Source organism: Helianthus annuus, chromosome 2, assembly GCF_002127325.2.
Source record: "Helianthus annuus cultivar XRQ/B chromosome 2, HanXRQr2.0-SUNRISE, whole genome shotgun sequence".
In the NCBI taxonomy this organism is placed as follows: domain Eukaryota; kingdom Viridiplantae; phylum Streptophyta; class Magnoliopsida; order Asterales; family Asteraceae; genus Helianthus; species Helianthus annuus.
Genome location: NC_035434.2, coordinates 131131684 through 131148829, shown reverse-complemented (window position 1 = coordinate 131148829; position 17146 = coordinate 131131684). Strand labels below are relative to the sequence as shown.

Genomic DNA, 17146 nt, shown 5'->3' with positions numbered 1-17146 from the left:
TTAACACAGCGCGACTCATAACCACAACACAAGGAATACTTTGGTGTTTTTTACACAGTTGGGTTATATGTAAGAAAATCTAGTTGTTAAAATAAAACCAAAATAGTGAATGCCATGGCATTCAGCTTAGTTAACCGTCCCCAAGCCAATCATAGAGAAGAACTGCTCATTTCTATTGAATTAGTTTTAGTTGGATAATATCATCCCATTATGTTGTATATGTTCTCAAATATTTTGGTTTTAACTTTACACAATGTTCTCAACCACAATCAAGCTTTTTTTCAGTATTCTTCGGCTAAACAATCAAATCTCAAAAACTGAAGACATGTGGATAAAACTAAAGTTACATTGAAAACCTCAAAAAATTCAAAGATACAAATTGAGATAATACATGAATATCAAAGCTATAAATACAAATTAAACACACGAATAAAAAATTAAAAACCATCAAAACATACAACATCCTTGTTCAAAACATTTTTCTCCACACCGAGGGCCTCACACACAGTCGATCTACTCTCCTATTTGAAGCAAGCAATCTAATCAATGACCGAAAACAAGCTTGAACGTCTCTGCAATACGTACTTGGATCTACATCGTATGGTTATCGATCGATTGTATTAACTCAATGAGTTGACTAATAAAAATTATTTTGTGCTTATTGCCGAGGAGGGTATTGCTGAGGAAGGAAAGGCAGTGGACTTTTTTCTGGATCAACATTCGCACCCACCGGGTACGCAACTGCAGGGTTTGTGGTGGTTTCTGTAGTTGGTGGAGCTGCGGTAACATAAGCAGCAATCCCAAAAACTGCACTCAAAAGAGCTAAAACAGCTCCTGCTGCAAAGATCCCAGGCTTCACAACATAACATGTAAAATAACCATATGAGTCAACTTGTCCACCTTCTTTATTATTTAGTGCGGCAGCTACAAACAGTAGAATCACAGCTATCACAGTAGCAGCCCTGAATAATATACAACACCATTTTAGTTTTATTAATTAGCATAACATATCCATGATAAGTAGAAAACATGAAGATCAATGTCTAGTACCGTGACAGTCCATAAAAGGAATTCGAAATTGGGCTCGCATTAGGGTTCTTTGAACAACATCTAGTACCTCCAACTGTAAGGCTTATGTAAATTTGTGTAATAATTGCGATGACGGCTGATATGATTCCAAGAGCTAGAGCTGGACTACTTGGATATACACATTCATCATTTTTAGCAGTAATATCATCAGCCTGCATGCATATATGCCCATAATGCACATCTCTTGTTATAATCAAACCTAATATATATTATAGGTTAATCATAATAATTTTGATAGTTTACCTTAACCCTTGTGAACTCCCCCACAAGACCGGTGGCTGCAGATATTATTCCGAGCACCGACACAATTGCGCAGAAAATTACCCCCTTGCCCTCCATTTATGAATTGTCTATGAGAATATGGAGTGATTATGGGATGAAGAAACTTGCACTGGAAATATAGGTATTTATAGATGGAATGACACCATAAAATAGCTGGAGAATTTTGTTTGAAATATGCAAATGCATGATTGGATTAGTAAAGTAAGAAACAAAGTTTATTATCGGATGTCAACCTACCTAGGATTTGGACAAATTGTTGGAACAAAGTAGTTGATTTTTCTATATTTTAGATAGATACATTATCATGTTTTGAGGAATATTTAATTAGAAATACCTTACCAGGCATTGACTTAATGTTTCATTTTTCAATACTTTTTTCAGTATTAGTTGTCATGATTCGTTTAACTTTTCTCAACCCTTCAAGGCTCATAGACTTAATATTTAGGGGAAATTACCCAAATGTCACTTGATCAACCAAAATTACCAAAATGTCACTCTCCTGCGTCTTTGGACGGACTTCTGTGACATGGGATGCGTCAGTCTGTCAACTTGAAGAGTCTATGAATGAGGAGCTTAGACGTGTCTGACAAAGGTGATGCGTCGACGGCAGACTCCTCCCATGTTATTTTTGTTTCTTGTCATTGATAATAAATATACTTGTTTCTTTTTATTAAAAGTTTCCATGGTTATTTTTGTTATGTTTTTTTATCTTGGTTTCATTAGTTATTTACACTAGTACATAAGTAGGCAAAAGATGCCACATGATTTTTAAAAGAGGCGGTTGGTAGGTTGCAACCATATCTTTTGATTCATCTCATAAAGTCATGTATTCATTTTGAAAAAAGCATCGCCTAAAAGATGCGGTTCTAATGTAACCGCATCTTTTGCATCTTTCCATATCGCCCAAAAGATGCGGTTCTAATGTAACCGCATCTTCTGCATCTTTTGATATCGCCCAAAAGATGCGATTCTAATGTAACCGCATCTTCTGCATCTTTCGATCTTCATCATGCATTCATTTTGAAAAAGCATCGCCCAAAAGATGCGGTTATAATGTAACCACATCTTATGTATGAAAAATCAACATCTCTTGATAGAATTCAAAATTTTTTATTTTTAGCTTCTTATCTTCTTCCTTTAATAATACCTGAAACAATATACGGATAGATTTTAAAATTTGATCATCATCTTCAATATCTGAAACAAAGATTTCATATTTTTCATTATCTTTTTCCTTTAATACTTAAAGAAACGAAGGCTAATTAAATTTTTATCATCTTCTTCGTCTTATCTTATGTATACATTAACTAAAGGTATTATTTCATTTATTGAAATTTTGTTTTAGTTTTATTGAATATATTTTGTTACATTTAGGCACAGGTCGAATTTTACAAGTTTTTTTAGACATCGCATTCAATCATTAAGCAAATGTATGATATTTTAACTAGAGGGGGCAATCTTGGCCCAAAGCCTTCCAAGTGGGTCAGTTTGGGTTGCTTTTAAAATTATATGAGTTGGTTTGGGTAATATATTTTAACTAAATGGGTCACAATGGGTCACTTGAAATTTCATCTTGTTATTTTCGGGTGAAAGCGGGTCGACAACATTAAAGAAATGGGTCGATGTGGGTTAGTGTCTTAAAGAAACGGGTTTTGGATCGGAACGGGTTCAGTTCAAATTGAGTTTCGGGTGGAGACGTGTTTCAGCATGACGTAGGTTTTGGATCGAAACGGAGTCGGTTCAGGTCGGGTTTCGGGCCGACACGGGTTTCTGCACGGGACAGGTTTTTGATCGCAAAGGGTTTTGGGCCGACATGAGTTTCCACACGAGACGAGTTTCGGGTCGGGACGAGTTTCGTACCGTTTCGACCCGTACCGTTTCGACCAGTGCTGTTTCGAATTGAACCATTTCGACGCGAACCGGTTCCACCCGTACCGGTTTGATCAGTACCGTTTCGACGCGAACCGTTTCGACCCGTACCGTTTTGAATCGAACAGTTTTGACCCGTACCGTTTCGACCAGTACCGTTTCGAAACGAACCGTTTCGATGCCGACCATTTCGACGCATACCATTTTCAGAAACAGTGGCCGTCATATGTGTTGTTTTTTTTTTTCAAAGATAGGCAAAATTCAACCGGTGGAGCCTTGAGATAAAAGCGAAACCGTATCTGGGACCAGAAAAAATAACTTTTGAAACTAAAGTCATTTAACCTCGTTTTTGAATATATGGGTGTCATAAAACCCTCATTTTTAAGAAGAATGAATGCATGTCAAGGCAAAAGCCATCATATGTAAGAATAAACATATATACTGTTTCGATTCGTACCATTTCGAATCGAACTGTTTCGACTTTCGACGCCAACCGGTTCGACGCGAACCGTTTCGACCAGTACCGTTTCGAACTGAACAAAATTTCCCTTTGATGTGCAATCTCTTTAAAAAAAACATTTTTAAGCAACCCGACCCGAAACCAGTCTCGACCCGAAACCCGTTCTGACTCGAACCCGTTTCGACCTGAACCAAAACAACCCCTTTTTTAATTGACCGTTTCGACCCGAACCCGTTTTGACCCATGACCCGACCCGACCCAACCCGACCCCTTTGTCAGGTCTAATTTTAACTTTATGTGGTTAGTTTGTTATGTGTATATATATTTGTGTAATGTATATAAACCATTCAACAAGTATATAACACCATTCAGCAAGTATATAACACCATTCATTAACTAAACATCTGATCGAAAGATATTTTTTCTCTATATAAGTATAGCAATATGGTACTCATATTAAAGATAAAAAAACGCTTGTTATTATGGTGTATTTTTTTTTTTTAAAAAAAAGTTACGTATAGAAAGTTATTAACGTTTAAAAAAGACGGGGGGAAGTTACATGTGCATTACTTAATTTCTAGTGTGTTTAAAAGACTATATTGCCCTTAGATATTTCAAATCAGTTCAAACTAATGAAAATATTTTACAATTTGGTCCATATTGATCTCAACCATTAGATCAAAATATCTAATGGCTGATATTCTTTCTTACCCTTCTCACACTTTAGGCCTTTTTTACAAGATCCTCTACCTATATATATATATATATATATATATATATATATATATATATATATATATATATTGGGCCAGGATTATTTCAGAACCATAAATATTTACAGAACTCGCAGAACTCCTAATAAACAATCTTTTTATTTATATATTTTTATGTTTAGGATAATTTTATCATTTATTATGTGTATTTTTACGATTACATACATGTTAAGATTAATTTTACCATTTTTTATAGGTAATTTTATAATTACACATATGTAAACTAGTTTTTTACATATATGTAATTAGTTATGACACATATATATAATTTTGGCAATTAAACATATGTAAACTACTTTTAACATGTATGTAATCAAAGAAATACATATAATAGATGATAAAAAGATCCTAAATACAAAAACTTATATATAAAATGATTGTTTATTAGGAGTTCTGAAAGTTCTGTAGTTATTTAGAGTTCTGAAATGAACTCAACCCTATATATATATATATATATATATATATATGAATATGTGATATGAGTTTGTATGTATGATAATTTCCTAGAAAGTATATAGGAAACTTACTAGAAATGCATATTCTTTACCTATAAATAGGAGCTTAGGACTTCATTCTTTCTTGCTCATTTCTTTTTTTCTTCTTTTCTCTATACGTTGGTGTTCTAACCAATAATTACCGATACGATATTCTGTTCGATCGGTCCGGGAACCAACTAACGTGTAATACCCTAGTGTTTCGGAAATCAAAGTCAAAGTCAACATTGAAGTCAAAGGAAGAAAAGATTGCTAATTGCAATCTGTCTCTCCTTGCTCAACTCTTGTTTTGACTTTTTTGACTGTAGTTAGCCTATTTTATGTTTTACGTTAGTTATTTATGTGGAGTAACTAATTACAACCGCAGTAATCGAATGTTTTATCGCTACGAATCGCTTTACGACTGTGAATAATAGGAAGTAACAATGCGATAAAGTCAATTAAACGCTAATCAAACTAATCTAATCATCATCGTGCTCGCTGTAATACCCCGAATCTTAATGTGCTGGTTATAAACGTGTGAAATATGTAATTTATATTTCATATATTGTTAAACGAGTAAGATGATTGTGTGAAAGGTGAAATATCTTGACAAACCTTGGCTAATATAGGAGACCGTTAATATTAATAATTAAATATATTATTTTATTTACCTTACTCCGTTTTTAATGAAACTTAGGTTAAAACATAGATAAAAATATGCTCGTTCTAATGACATATTCGTCGTTTTATAAAACGTCATATTTTAAAAGTTATACAAGAAAAACGAGTTAAGCAGCTGAATTAATATATAAGCAAGCAAGCTAGCAGGTCAAGCAGGTAGGTAGGCACGTCAATTGAATCTCAAAAGGATTTGAGCTGCCTGCTTGCTTGCTTTAAATAAGAGTCTCAATAGTTTGTTTAGGTACCAGTTTCTTTAACGGGAATGCTCTAGTATAGAGAATCCTGAGTATACGATACCCTGTTGGGTGTTGTTAATAGTCGTTTTTGGAGCGCGAGTAGGAGCAGGAGTAGGGAAACTCTACATCAACGTGCCGTAGATAGTTGTGAGGTATACTCTCGTTTAAGTTTATGTTTAGTTATTTATTATTTAATTTTAGTAGTTAATATTAGTTTTATTATTAGTAATAATATATTAGTAGTAGTAGTGTTAGTATTATTTTTAGATACTAGGGTTATTGTCAGGGGCGGGTATTGGGTAGCCTAGCCTTAGTTAGGCATGGACTGATCACCCATGCTTAAACAAGGTAGGGTTAACCAATATCCAACCATGATAATGACTAGTTAAGTGTACCATTACCTAACCTAGGATTATGTAACTGTGTGAGGACCTTGAGACATAACCCAGTATTACTAGCGACTGTTAAGCAATTGCTAATCAGGTGAGTCATCATACTTGTCTTTTAAACTGTGATAGTATACTCGTCCATAACTGGTAATAATGAGAATGCTGCAGTATGCATGTGTCAGTAGGGGTATATGGGATCCTATTATGCTTAATGAGGTGTGTCACTCTGGGAAGGGTAATAAGGTGTTGTACCCACAGGCACTTCGTGCTTATAAGGTCCAGCGACACACACTCATACCTATGTGACGGCCGTAGGGGGACACAGCTGGAGGACCAGTATGTCTCTTGTACGGTGGTTTGTGACAAGTCAAATGTGACCTATAAGGTTCAATGAGGCCCAACCTGACTATAATGTGGTCACATGCCCATATTATGTATGCATATAATGTAAACTGTGGTCTGTCTTTATAAAAATTGTATAGTATGAGCTCACCAGTATATATCTGACGTCGTTTTGAGTATACTTATCTCAGGAGAGTCAGGAGGAAAGCTATAGGAACTACTTGACAGTTGTGGAGTTTTAGAAGATCAATGAGTTCTTAGTTGCCAAAAGTTTGTGAATAAATAAAGTGTTGTACTCATACTATTATAAGTTTTAATGAAAGTTTAGTTTGTTTCCGCTGTAAGTGTATCAATTGTGCACAATCACCCGAGTTACGGGGTGGGTGTTACAGCTGGTATCAGAGCCCGAGGTTTTAGCGAATTAGGTATTGAAGGAATGCCTAAGCTTTAACCATTAGTTCTCTAAAGATTAAATAGCACACTCAGACTAGGACAAATAACATGTACTCAGGAAAAGTACTTGCATAGTCAGTTGAGTGACGCTAGAAGAAGTAAACTATGTTATGCCATTCTATGTGATATATATATATATATACACGTATATATATATATCTATGTGATGTATATAGTTGTTATATTATAATGATGTATCATACATACTAGTAACTCTTTATACTCATATTCTTATAGGAAAGAGACAATGTCTGAACATAGAGATGAACAAGGGTCTAGAAATAATCAGAATAACAGAAGGGGAGAGGAAAGTTCTTATAGGACTCGAACTCCCTCTCATAGTGTCAGGTCCCGGTCTAGTACAAGCATGCGTCTAAATACTGAGGATATCCACAATATAGCTGTGGAAGTGGCTAAGGTAATGAAGAATGCACAAACCGGTAATGTTAACCAATCTGGAGAACGACATGAAGAAAGCTCAGCAACCTCCACGCCAGTACAAAGGGAAGGAATGGGCGAAAGGAAAAACACTATTGCAACCACGCCACTAGAAGGAAAAGGTGAATATTCCAAAGCAAAGTTATGTACTTATAAGCACTTCATGTCCTGCAAACCTCAATACTTTGACGGAAGAAAGGGAGCACTAGAAGCTCAAGACTGGCTCAACAGAATGGAGTCAGTATTAGACATATGTGAGTGTGATGACCGCAACAAAGTACGGTTCGCCGTACATATGTTTGAAGCTGAAGCCCTTCACTGGTGGAACATTGTTGTCCGAACAGAGGGAAAAGAAAAGGTTAAGGAGATGAAGTGGGAGGAGTTTATTCATAAGTTTCTTGCTAAGTATTGTCCTCCCAGTGAGACCGAGCAATTGGAAGTAGAATTCTTTCAGTTAAAAATGGGAAATAAAACCTATCGAGAGTATGTTTCTCGTTTCAACGACATATCTCGACTGGTTTCTTATTTAGCATTGACTGAGGAACAACTGATCAATAGGTTTATTTGGGGTCTACCCTCTGAAATGAGGGTGTTTATCAAATCCAAATCCCCCAAGACTTTTGCAGAAACTATTGAGGCTGGCGCCGTCATGGCTGCCGAGATGATTCTGCGGCAGGCTGAATCTCCCGCACCAAAAAGAAAGTGGGAAGAAAGAAAGGGGGAGACCCGGAATAACAACTTTAAAAGGCCTAAAACATTTCCTCAATGTCAATTTGCAAACGCTTTCATACGGGGGAATGTCGTTTTCCTTGTCCAAATTGTAAAAAGACGGGTCATGCTCTTCAAGAATGCAAGGAAAAGAAGAAGTGTTTCAAATGTGGAGACCCTAACCACATGAGATCTGAATGTCCCGAACTTAAAAGAAATGATAGGACACAACCAAATCAGCCAAAAGGGCGGGCATTTGTACTCACCACGGAAGAAGCCAAGACCAATACAGACGTTATCACGGGTACGTATCTCATAAATGATGTATATGCGCGTGTGTTATTTGATACCGGTGCAAATAGAAGTCTAGTGTAGACTACCTTTAGACCTTACTTGAACCAGGCGTCCCAAACCCTAGATCATACCTTTACAGTAGAAATGGCTGATGGAAGTCAAAGAGAGATAGTTGACATAGTTAAGAATTGTAAAATAAGCTTAAACAACCATGTTATCCCGATAGACCTAATGCCTATGGAACTTGGAGAATTCGATATAGTCATAGGAATGGACTGGTTGACACCATATCATGCGGAAATTATATGTGACAAAAGGATCGTCCGACTCCGATTACCCAACGGCAAACAACTAACTGTATCGGGAGACCGCACTGACAAGACTAAGAACCTCATCACGATAGCACAAGCACATAAATGCCTAAGGAAAGGGTATGTTGCCTTTTTAGCATATGTCGTAAACACTACAGAAAAGCAGAAGGTCGAGGACGTGCCAGTAGTACGAGAATACCCCGAAGTGTTTCCCGATGAGCTCCCGGGACTACCATCGGATAGACAGGTTGAGTTTCGCATTGACCTAGTTCGCGGTACATCACCGATTGCTAAGTCGCCGTACAGACTAGCCCCGATAGAAATGCAAGAACTCAAGAAGCAACTACAAGAGTTGCTTGACAAGGGGTTTATCCAACCTAGTTCGTCACCATGGGGAGCACCCATATTGTTTGTCAAGAAGAAAGATGGGACGATGCGCCTGTGCATCGATTATAGAGACTTGAATAAAGCCACTATAAAGAATAAATACCCTTTGCCTAGGATCGACGACTTGTTTGATCAATTACAAGGGGCAAGCTATTTCTCTAAAATAGACTTGAGGTCTGGATACCACCAAGTGAAAGTTGCACCAGAAGACATACCTAAGACTGCCTTTAGGACTAGGTATGGTCATTATGAATTTTTAGTAATGCCATTTGGATTGACCAACGCACCTGCAGTGTTCATGGATCTCATGAACAGGGTTTGTAAACCTTACCTCGATAAGTTTGTGATCGTTTTTATTGACGATATCCTTATCTACTCTAAGAACGAGGTAGAACATGAACAACACCTAAGAGCAGTCCTTGAATTGCTCAAGAAAGAAAAACTCTATGCAAAGTTCTCTAAGTGTGAATTTTGGATACATGAGGTGCAATTCCTAGGCCACGTGATAAATGAATGTGGAATACAAGTTGACCCTGCAAAGATCGAGGCCATTAAGAAATGGGAAGTACCGAAGAATCCCACTGAAATCAGAAGATTTCTGGGGTTAGCAGGATACTATAGAAGGTTTATTCAAGACTTCTCAAAGATTGCAACACCATTAACCACACTAACCCAGAAAGCCTCTAAGTTTAATTGGGGACCTAAACAAGAAGAAGCCTTTAACACGTTAAAGCATAAGTTATGTAGCGCCCCAATACTGTCACTTCTTGAGGGAATAAAAGATTTTGCTGTCCGTCTGGGGATGAAGAAACTTGCCACTGGAAATATAGGTATTTATAGATGGAATGACACCATAAAATAGCTGGAGAATTTTGTTTAAAATATGCAAATGCATGATTGGATTAGTAAATTAAGAAACAAAGTTTATTATCGGATATCAACCTACCTACGAATTGGACAAATTGTTGGAACAAAGTTGTTGATTTTTCTATATTTTAGATAGATACATTATCATGTTTTGAGGAATATTTAATTAGAAATACCTTACCAGGCATTGACTTAATGTTTCATTTTTCAATATTTTTTTTTTCAGTATTAGTTGTCATGTTTCGCTTAACTTTTTTCAACCCTTCGAGGCTCATTGACTTAATGTTTAATTTTTCAATACTTTCAATCACTTAAACCTTAAACCTTCAATCACTTACTTTTTTTTTTTTTTTTTTGAACGGCAAATTTTGGATCACTGACGGATCACTGGAGTATCATCGTGTCACCAGCAGAACCACCCGATCATATCCATCTCCACTAGGTAATAATGCCTATATACCAATTCAGGAGGAAACCCAATAAATCTGGGAAAAACCCCCTTTGTGGGAATCGAACCCATGACCAATTGGTCATACGCATTATCCCACCACCAATATACCACTAGGCTATAATGCCATGAGTCCTTCAATCACTCACTTACTGAAAAGCCTAATACACATTGATATCATTAGGCTATGAGCCGTTTTATTCGTCCCTAATTCTTAATACAAAATTTAGATAAAATTTCCAGTGAGTTTGTTAGTATGAATTGTTTTTTTTTTATTTTCAGGCATTTGTTGATGGAAATTATTTTGCAAATTGTTTTGTATTTTCAAGCATTTGTAGGTGTGAAACATTTTTGTGACGGATGCTCAGTCGATAAGTTGTCGGAAAATAGTTAATATGAATGCTATTCGAAACAAAATGATTTTCTTCATTTGTTCCAATCTCCCTAATTTTCACATGTACTGCTTGAACAAGAGAGAGCAAATGGTACCAGGTACCAATACTGAATTTCTTGAACCGAAGTATTTCAATAAGGTACCGGTATTTACTGGTTTTTACCGGTACCGTATCGTGTATTTTCGGTACCGATACCCATTTCTACATGTGTTCACAGTCACATACTATATGAAATGGGTTTCCACATGTGAGCTCGGTTCATGTGTTTAGAAGATGCAAACATATGGAAACTGTTGGTACAGGCCCCCTTCAGACACACACAATCACGTACAATAAAGAATAGTATGGAGAAGATAAGATATGTGGAATTTTGTAGAATGATTTTTGATATTTAATGGGTCTACATATTCACACAACTGAGTACCTATTCACACACCTCATATATGTCTCGTATAGGTTTAGACGTTGCGTATAACCTTTTTTTAATTTCCAAGAAAATCTCTGATTATGTCATATTTTGTCTTATATGACCCGTATAGGCCTATACGGGGCGTATAGACAAAAAAGACCATTTTACCCCTGAGTTAAGGTTAGACTGGGGCAAAACAGAGCTATAATGGTCTTTTAGACCACACTAAACGCCCAGTCTAGGCCTGTACGGGGAGTATAGACAAAAAAGACCATTTTACCCCTGAGTTAGGGCTAGACTGGGGGCAAAACAGGGCTATAATGGTCTTTTGGATTACACTAGACGCTCAGTCTAGCCCTATATGCGGCGTATGTTTTTATTTTTTTTGGTTTTATCTTTTTAATATCAATAACACTAATATTAATTATAAAAAACTCATATTAATATCAATAACACTAATATTAATTATAAAAAACTCACATTAATTATAATATCACTAATATTAATTATACGATGCTTATACGAGACTTATACTATACTATATGATACAATACAATTAATATTGTATAAAATGTTTGTAAAAAAACTAATATTGTATAAAATGTTTGTAAAAAAACTAAAATTTTTATAAAAGTTTGCTAAAACGATTAATATTGTATAAAATGTTTCTAAAAAAACCTTATATACGCCCCATATTGGCCTACACGTGCCATATATGGGGCATCAGTCATATATGAGACCTATAAGAGGGATCCTATACGCCACGTATAGGCCTATACGCGACGTATAGAAGCAGACAAACCAGAACTAACATGAGCCAGACACTGAGTTTGATGTAACCCTATACGCCCCATATAGGCCCATACGGGTCAGATGGTATGCAAATAGGCAGATAGGGTGTATAGATAGTTTGAGCCTTTAGTCAAATCTTGTAACAAAACGGAAAGTTCTTTAAAATTTTCTTTGGGAAAATGACTCGTTTAATCAATTGATATAACTATATATATAGTTCTATTGTTATTATAATTTAGGAAAAATTAGATTTAAATAATCCCAGCTTTCTTAACTTAGCCGATAATAATCCCAACTCAGTTATTGGCCGATAATAATCGGAACTGATCCACTTTTGACCGATAATGGTCCGCCGTTAAAAATAGCTTAATGGAGTTAAGCTTTTTTCCGAATTACAAACTGATGTTTTATGGATTTTGATCAGAATGAGGATACGAGTCGATTTATGTAAAACTTACCTCGAAACGATGCTTTTGATTTTTGTTAATTAGAAGTTTAAACACTCGAATTGAACAACGTTTTCGTTGTTTGGGCAGTATTTCAAGGTAAATTTTACATCAATCAACTCGTATCCTTATTCAAATCAGAAGCCCTAAAACATCAGTTTGTAATTCGGAAAAAAACTTAACTCCGTTAAGCTATATTTAACGCATACTATTATCGGCCAAAAGTGGACTAGTTCGGATTCACTACTAGAAATCTAGGTTTTTCCGACCGCAATTTTGGTCGCAAACCAGTCGCAATTGTCCTGTTGCGACTGTTTTCCGACCGGAACTGCGATCAGAAAAACACCCGTCACAAATGCTCTACTCCGACTAACTTGCGACTGCTGCTATCTTTTGTGACCCGGGTTTTGCGACTTTAATAATGGTCACAAATATTGCGACTCCTCTTGGTTTTGTGGGACTTTGGTTGCGACGGTCGTGATGCGACCGTATTCCGACCGCATGCCTTTTACAAACTGCGATTGTTTTCCGACCGCATGCCTTTTACAAATTGCGATTGTTTTGCAACTGCTTGCCTTTTGAAAAAGTGCGACCGTTTTTGCGGTCGCAACTTTTATTAATTATAGCCATTTTCTATTTTAACATGCAAATAATATCAATTTTAAAATTTACATATTATCAAATTTTCACAATTATAAAAAACATTCCACTTAAAACATCAAATACCAAAGTTATCATAACAAAATACCTATTCAAAATAAAGTGTTTATACGTTTAGAAACCTAAGTCAATGATTATGCGTTTTGAAACCTAGCTTTTAGCATCGCTTCAATGTTTGTCATTCTTACATTCATATCCTCTTTCTCCGCCTTATCTCTCTCTTTTTTCACTACCAATCCCGCAATAATATCGTTCAACCTTTCTTTTTTTCTTTAACTATATCTTGGATAATCACGTTCAACCTTTCGATCTAATAAAACCAATGTAAAGTGAAATATTAATGACCAGCATAATCACAATTTATAAAACTAATTAGCTGCTTATACAATTATAGAATAAAGAAAAAAAATCAGTTTGACTTCTAAGGTCAAATCGCCTATTTTCAATAATATCCATACAAAAATTAACATATTATTGACTATTATTGACTGAGAAATGATTGAATGGAAAAATGAGGTCAATATTTGAGTTTAAACATGTTTGCACAAAATATTAGATCAATTTCAAATCAACATTAGCCTTGAACCAAACTTAAAAAAATAAACATACCTCTTGGTCTTGTTTGCCGTGATGTTAAACGTTAAAATCATTCTTAACATTGCTTAACCCATATACTTTGTCAAGTTCTCGGTGTTGGCTACTTTTCTCCCCATACTTCTCCAAAAGATATCCCTCATATTTCACCTACATATACAACCTAATTTAACATACTTTGTAACACCGAACCAATAATATAGATATGAACCCAATCATAAAATAATAAGGTTTAGTAAACAGATTATGAACATGTTGTTTGGGTTAACCTATAAACGGATCATCTTCAGGATGTAATAAAATGAAGCAAATATGGATAAATATGTGTCCCTTAGGTTGACTCGGTTCCTTTATGCTGTCTCACAAAAATCGATTAAATTGGCTTGTCTATTCACATATATTTATTCACGATTCATGTTAAATAGGATGATAAAAACATATTATAAGATGACACAATGCGAATAATGTGTTTGGTTAAAATGGTGATATTAAAAAACTTAATACTGTTATAAAACCAGATATACCAACTTCCCCAAACAACCACTTGGCAGTTAATATATGGCAGTTAACATATGTATATTATATGTACTCTTGTAATTGTATTATATGGTGATTGATGGATTACTCCTAAACATTCAACAAAGATTTCCATCAATTCTTATAGATTTCCATCAATTTCTATCACGTTATCCGTACCGTACTTAACCTATTCTCTAGAATTTTTTTTTAAATTCTTATAATAATAATAATAATAATAATAATAATAATAATAATAATAATAATAATAACCATAATCAAAGTCAATATATCCCTTACAAATCGCATCTTCATATGCACACAACTCTTTCTCAAAATAGTACATGGTTCTCATTTATTTACGCATTCTGAGATTTACATTCATAATTTTATACGGTTCAAATTACACAATATGAGATTTATACAAACATTTTTAAATTCCTTTTCGATTATACAGCACACTCTTTATGCTGTATAACCCGCACTTTTCACTAACAAGAACCTGAAGTTCTCATACAATATACATTTTATACACGATTCGAATAAAATGTCAAACTTGTCAAAGCTTGAATTCGTTGCACTTGAAATCTCGGGCAACAACTATCTCTCGTGGACTCTTGATGCTAAAACTCATTTAGAAGCAAAGAGTCTAGAGGAGACGGTCATTGATGGGAATAAAACCTCCCTTCAAGAAAAAGCTAAAGCAATGGCATTCCTCCGTCATCATCTTGATGAAGACCTGAAGAGGGAATACCATACTGTCGAGGACCCTCTCGAGTTATGTAAAAACATTCAAGAACGATTTGACCACCTGAAGTTGGTCTTACTCTCTAAAACTCACTGTGAATGGGCTCACTTAAGGCTACGAGATCATAAAACTGTTAGTGAGTACAACTCTGCCCTTTTCCGCATCACCTCTAAGTTTAAATTATGCGGTGAACAAATCACCGATAAAGACATGTTAGAGAAAACTTTCTCAACGTTCCATACATCAAACATGCTCCTCGCGCAGTATTACAGAGAACGTAAATTTACAAAATATACTGATCTAATACCATGTTTTTTGGTCGCGGAACAAAATAACAAGCTCCATGTACAAAATCAGTAAATGCGACCCATTATTTAATGTTTTTTTTTCTTTTCCTTGTTTTGATTTTGTTTCATTTGTTTGCGGTATTTTTGTTGAAACTAATATTATGTTTCATTTAAAACTTAGTGATGTTTGATTCATAGTTGTATGATTTTTTTTATCATACTCAAACATGCAATTTCTTATATTTAACGTGTTTTATTATTTCTAGAAGAAATATGTATACCAGCTCTAGCAGAGCTATTATTGGTGATGAATGTTTGGTAGATAGCGGTAGTACTAACACTATTCTCAAAGATATGAAAATTTTCTCTGAGTTGTCTCCGGCAGAGACACCGATTGGTACTATATCTGGTGTCAGTAACCTTATCGAAGGCTCCGGTAGAGCACACATAATATTATCTTCGGGTACCCAATTAACTATTGATAATGCATTATTTTCTAGTAAATCCAGAAGAAATTTACTTAGCTTTAAAGATATTTGAAGAAACAGTTACCACCTAAAAATAATATCTGAAAATAATATTGAATATCTTCAAATTACTTCGAACAAAAATGGCCAAGAAACCATTGTTGAACAATTAGAAGCCTTATCCTCTGGATTATATTGTACTAATATCAATCCTATCGAATCATACATGGTGAGTAACCAAAAGCTGTTAGATAAAGACACATTCAATATATGGCATGACCGTCTAGGTCACCCTGGTAGCATAATGATGAGACGAATAATCAAAAGCGCAAGCGGGCACCCTCTTAAAAATTTAAAAGTTTTGCTACCACAAGATTTATCATGTGCAGCATGCTCTCTAGGCAAACTTATAACTCGCCCCACACAAACTAAGCTAATACATGAAACCCCCTCATTTTCGGAAAGAATCCAAGGGGATATTTGTGGGCCTATTCATCCTCCGTGTGGACCATTCCGCTATTTCTTGGTCTGAATTGACGCATCCTCAAGGTGGTCACATGTGAGCCTTTTAGCTACTCGAAATGTAGCATTTGCCCGACTTTTAGCTCAAATCATACAATTGAGAGCCAATTTCCCCGACAATCAAATTAAAAACATCCGGATGGATAATGCGTGAGAGTTCACATCGCAAGCGTTTAACGACTATTGTATGTTAATCGGGATCAATGTTGAACATTCAGTACCTCATATTCACACACAAAACGGTTTAGCTGAATCTTTGATTAAAAGATTACAACTAATTGCTAGACCACTTTTAATGAGATGTAAACTACCATCTTCTGCATGGGAACATGCTATTTTGCATGCCGCTGCACTGATTAGATTGAGACCAACTGCTGATCATGAATACTCCCCATTGCAACTGGTCTCCGGACGAGAACCAAGTTTGTCCCACCTTAGAATTTTTGGTTGTGCGGTATACGTACTAATACCGCCACCACAATGTACTACAATGGGACCCCAAAGAAGACTGGGTATCTATATTGGTTTTAACTCCCCGTCCATAATAAAATATTTAGAACCAATGACGGGAGACATGTTTACAGCACGGTATGTTGACTGTCATTTTGATGAAACGATGTTCCCAGTCTTAGGGGGAGATAAGAACAAAGAAAGACCGGTAACACAAGAAATAACGTGGAATGCGTCATCGCTATAAAATCTCGACCCCCGAAGTGGTCAATGTGAATATGAACTCCAAACGATTATACATTTGCAAAGAATAGCGAATGAATTACCAGATGCATTCACATACACGAATAGAGTGAC

General features: G+C 35.6%; 2 protein-coding genes across 2 annotated transcripts; one reads left to right on the top strand and one right to left on the bottom strand.

Moving 5' to 3' along the window:
- Window positions 1-429: 429 nt before the first annotated feature.
- LOC118486747 (protein MODIFYING WALL LIGNIN-2-like) lies at window positions 430-1428 on the bottom strand. The gene is made up of 3 exons (XM_035983442.1): window positions 1333-1428; window positions 1051-1241; window positions 430-962 (listed from the first exon to the last, which is right to left on the bottom strand). The coding sequence occupies exons 1-3, from the start codon at window positions 1426-1428 to the stop codon at window positions 659-661; spliced, it is 591 nt and encodes a 196-aa protein (XP_035839335.1). The 3' UTR covers window positions 430-658.
- A 13434-nt stretch (window positions 1429-14862) lies between these two features.
- Window positions 14863-15890, top strand: LOC110882725. Its single transcript, XM_022130673.1, has 2 exons — window positions 14863-15275; window positions 15617-15890. Exons 1-2 carry the CDS (start codon window positions 14863-14865, stop codon window positions 15888-15890), a joined length of 687 nt encoding a protein of 228 aa, XP_021986365.1.
- Window positions 15891-17146: the final 1256 nt, after the last annotated feature.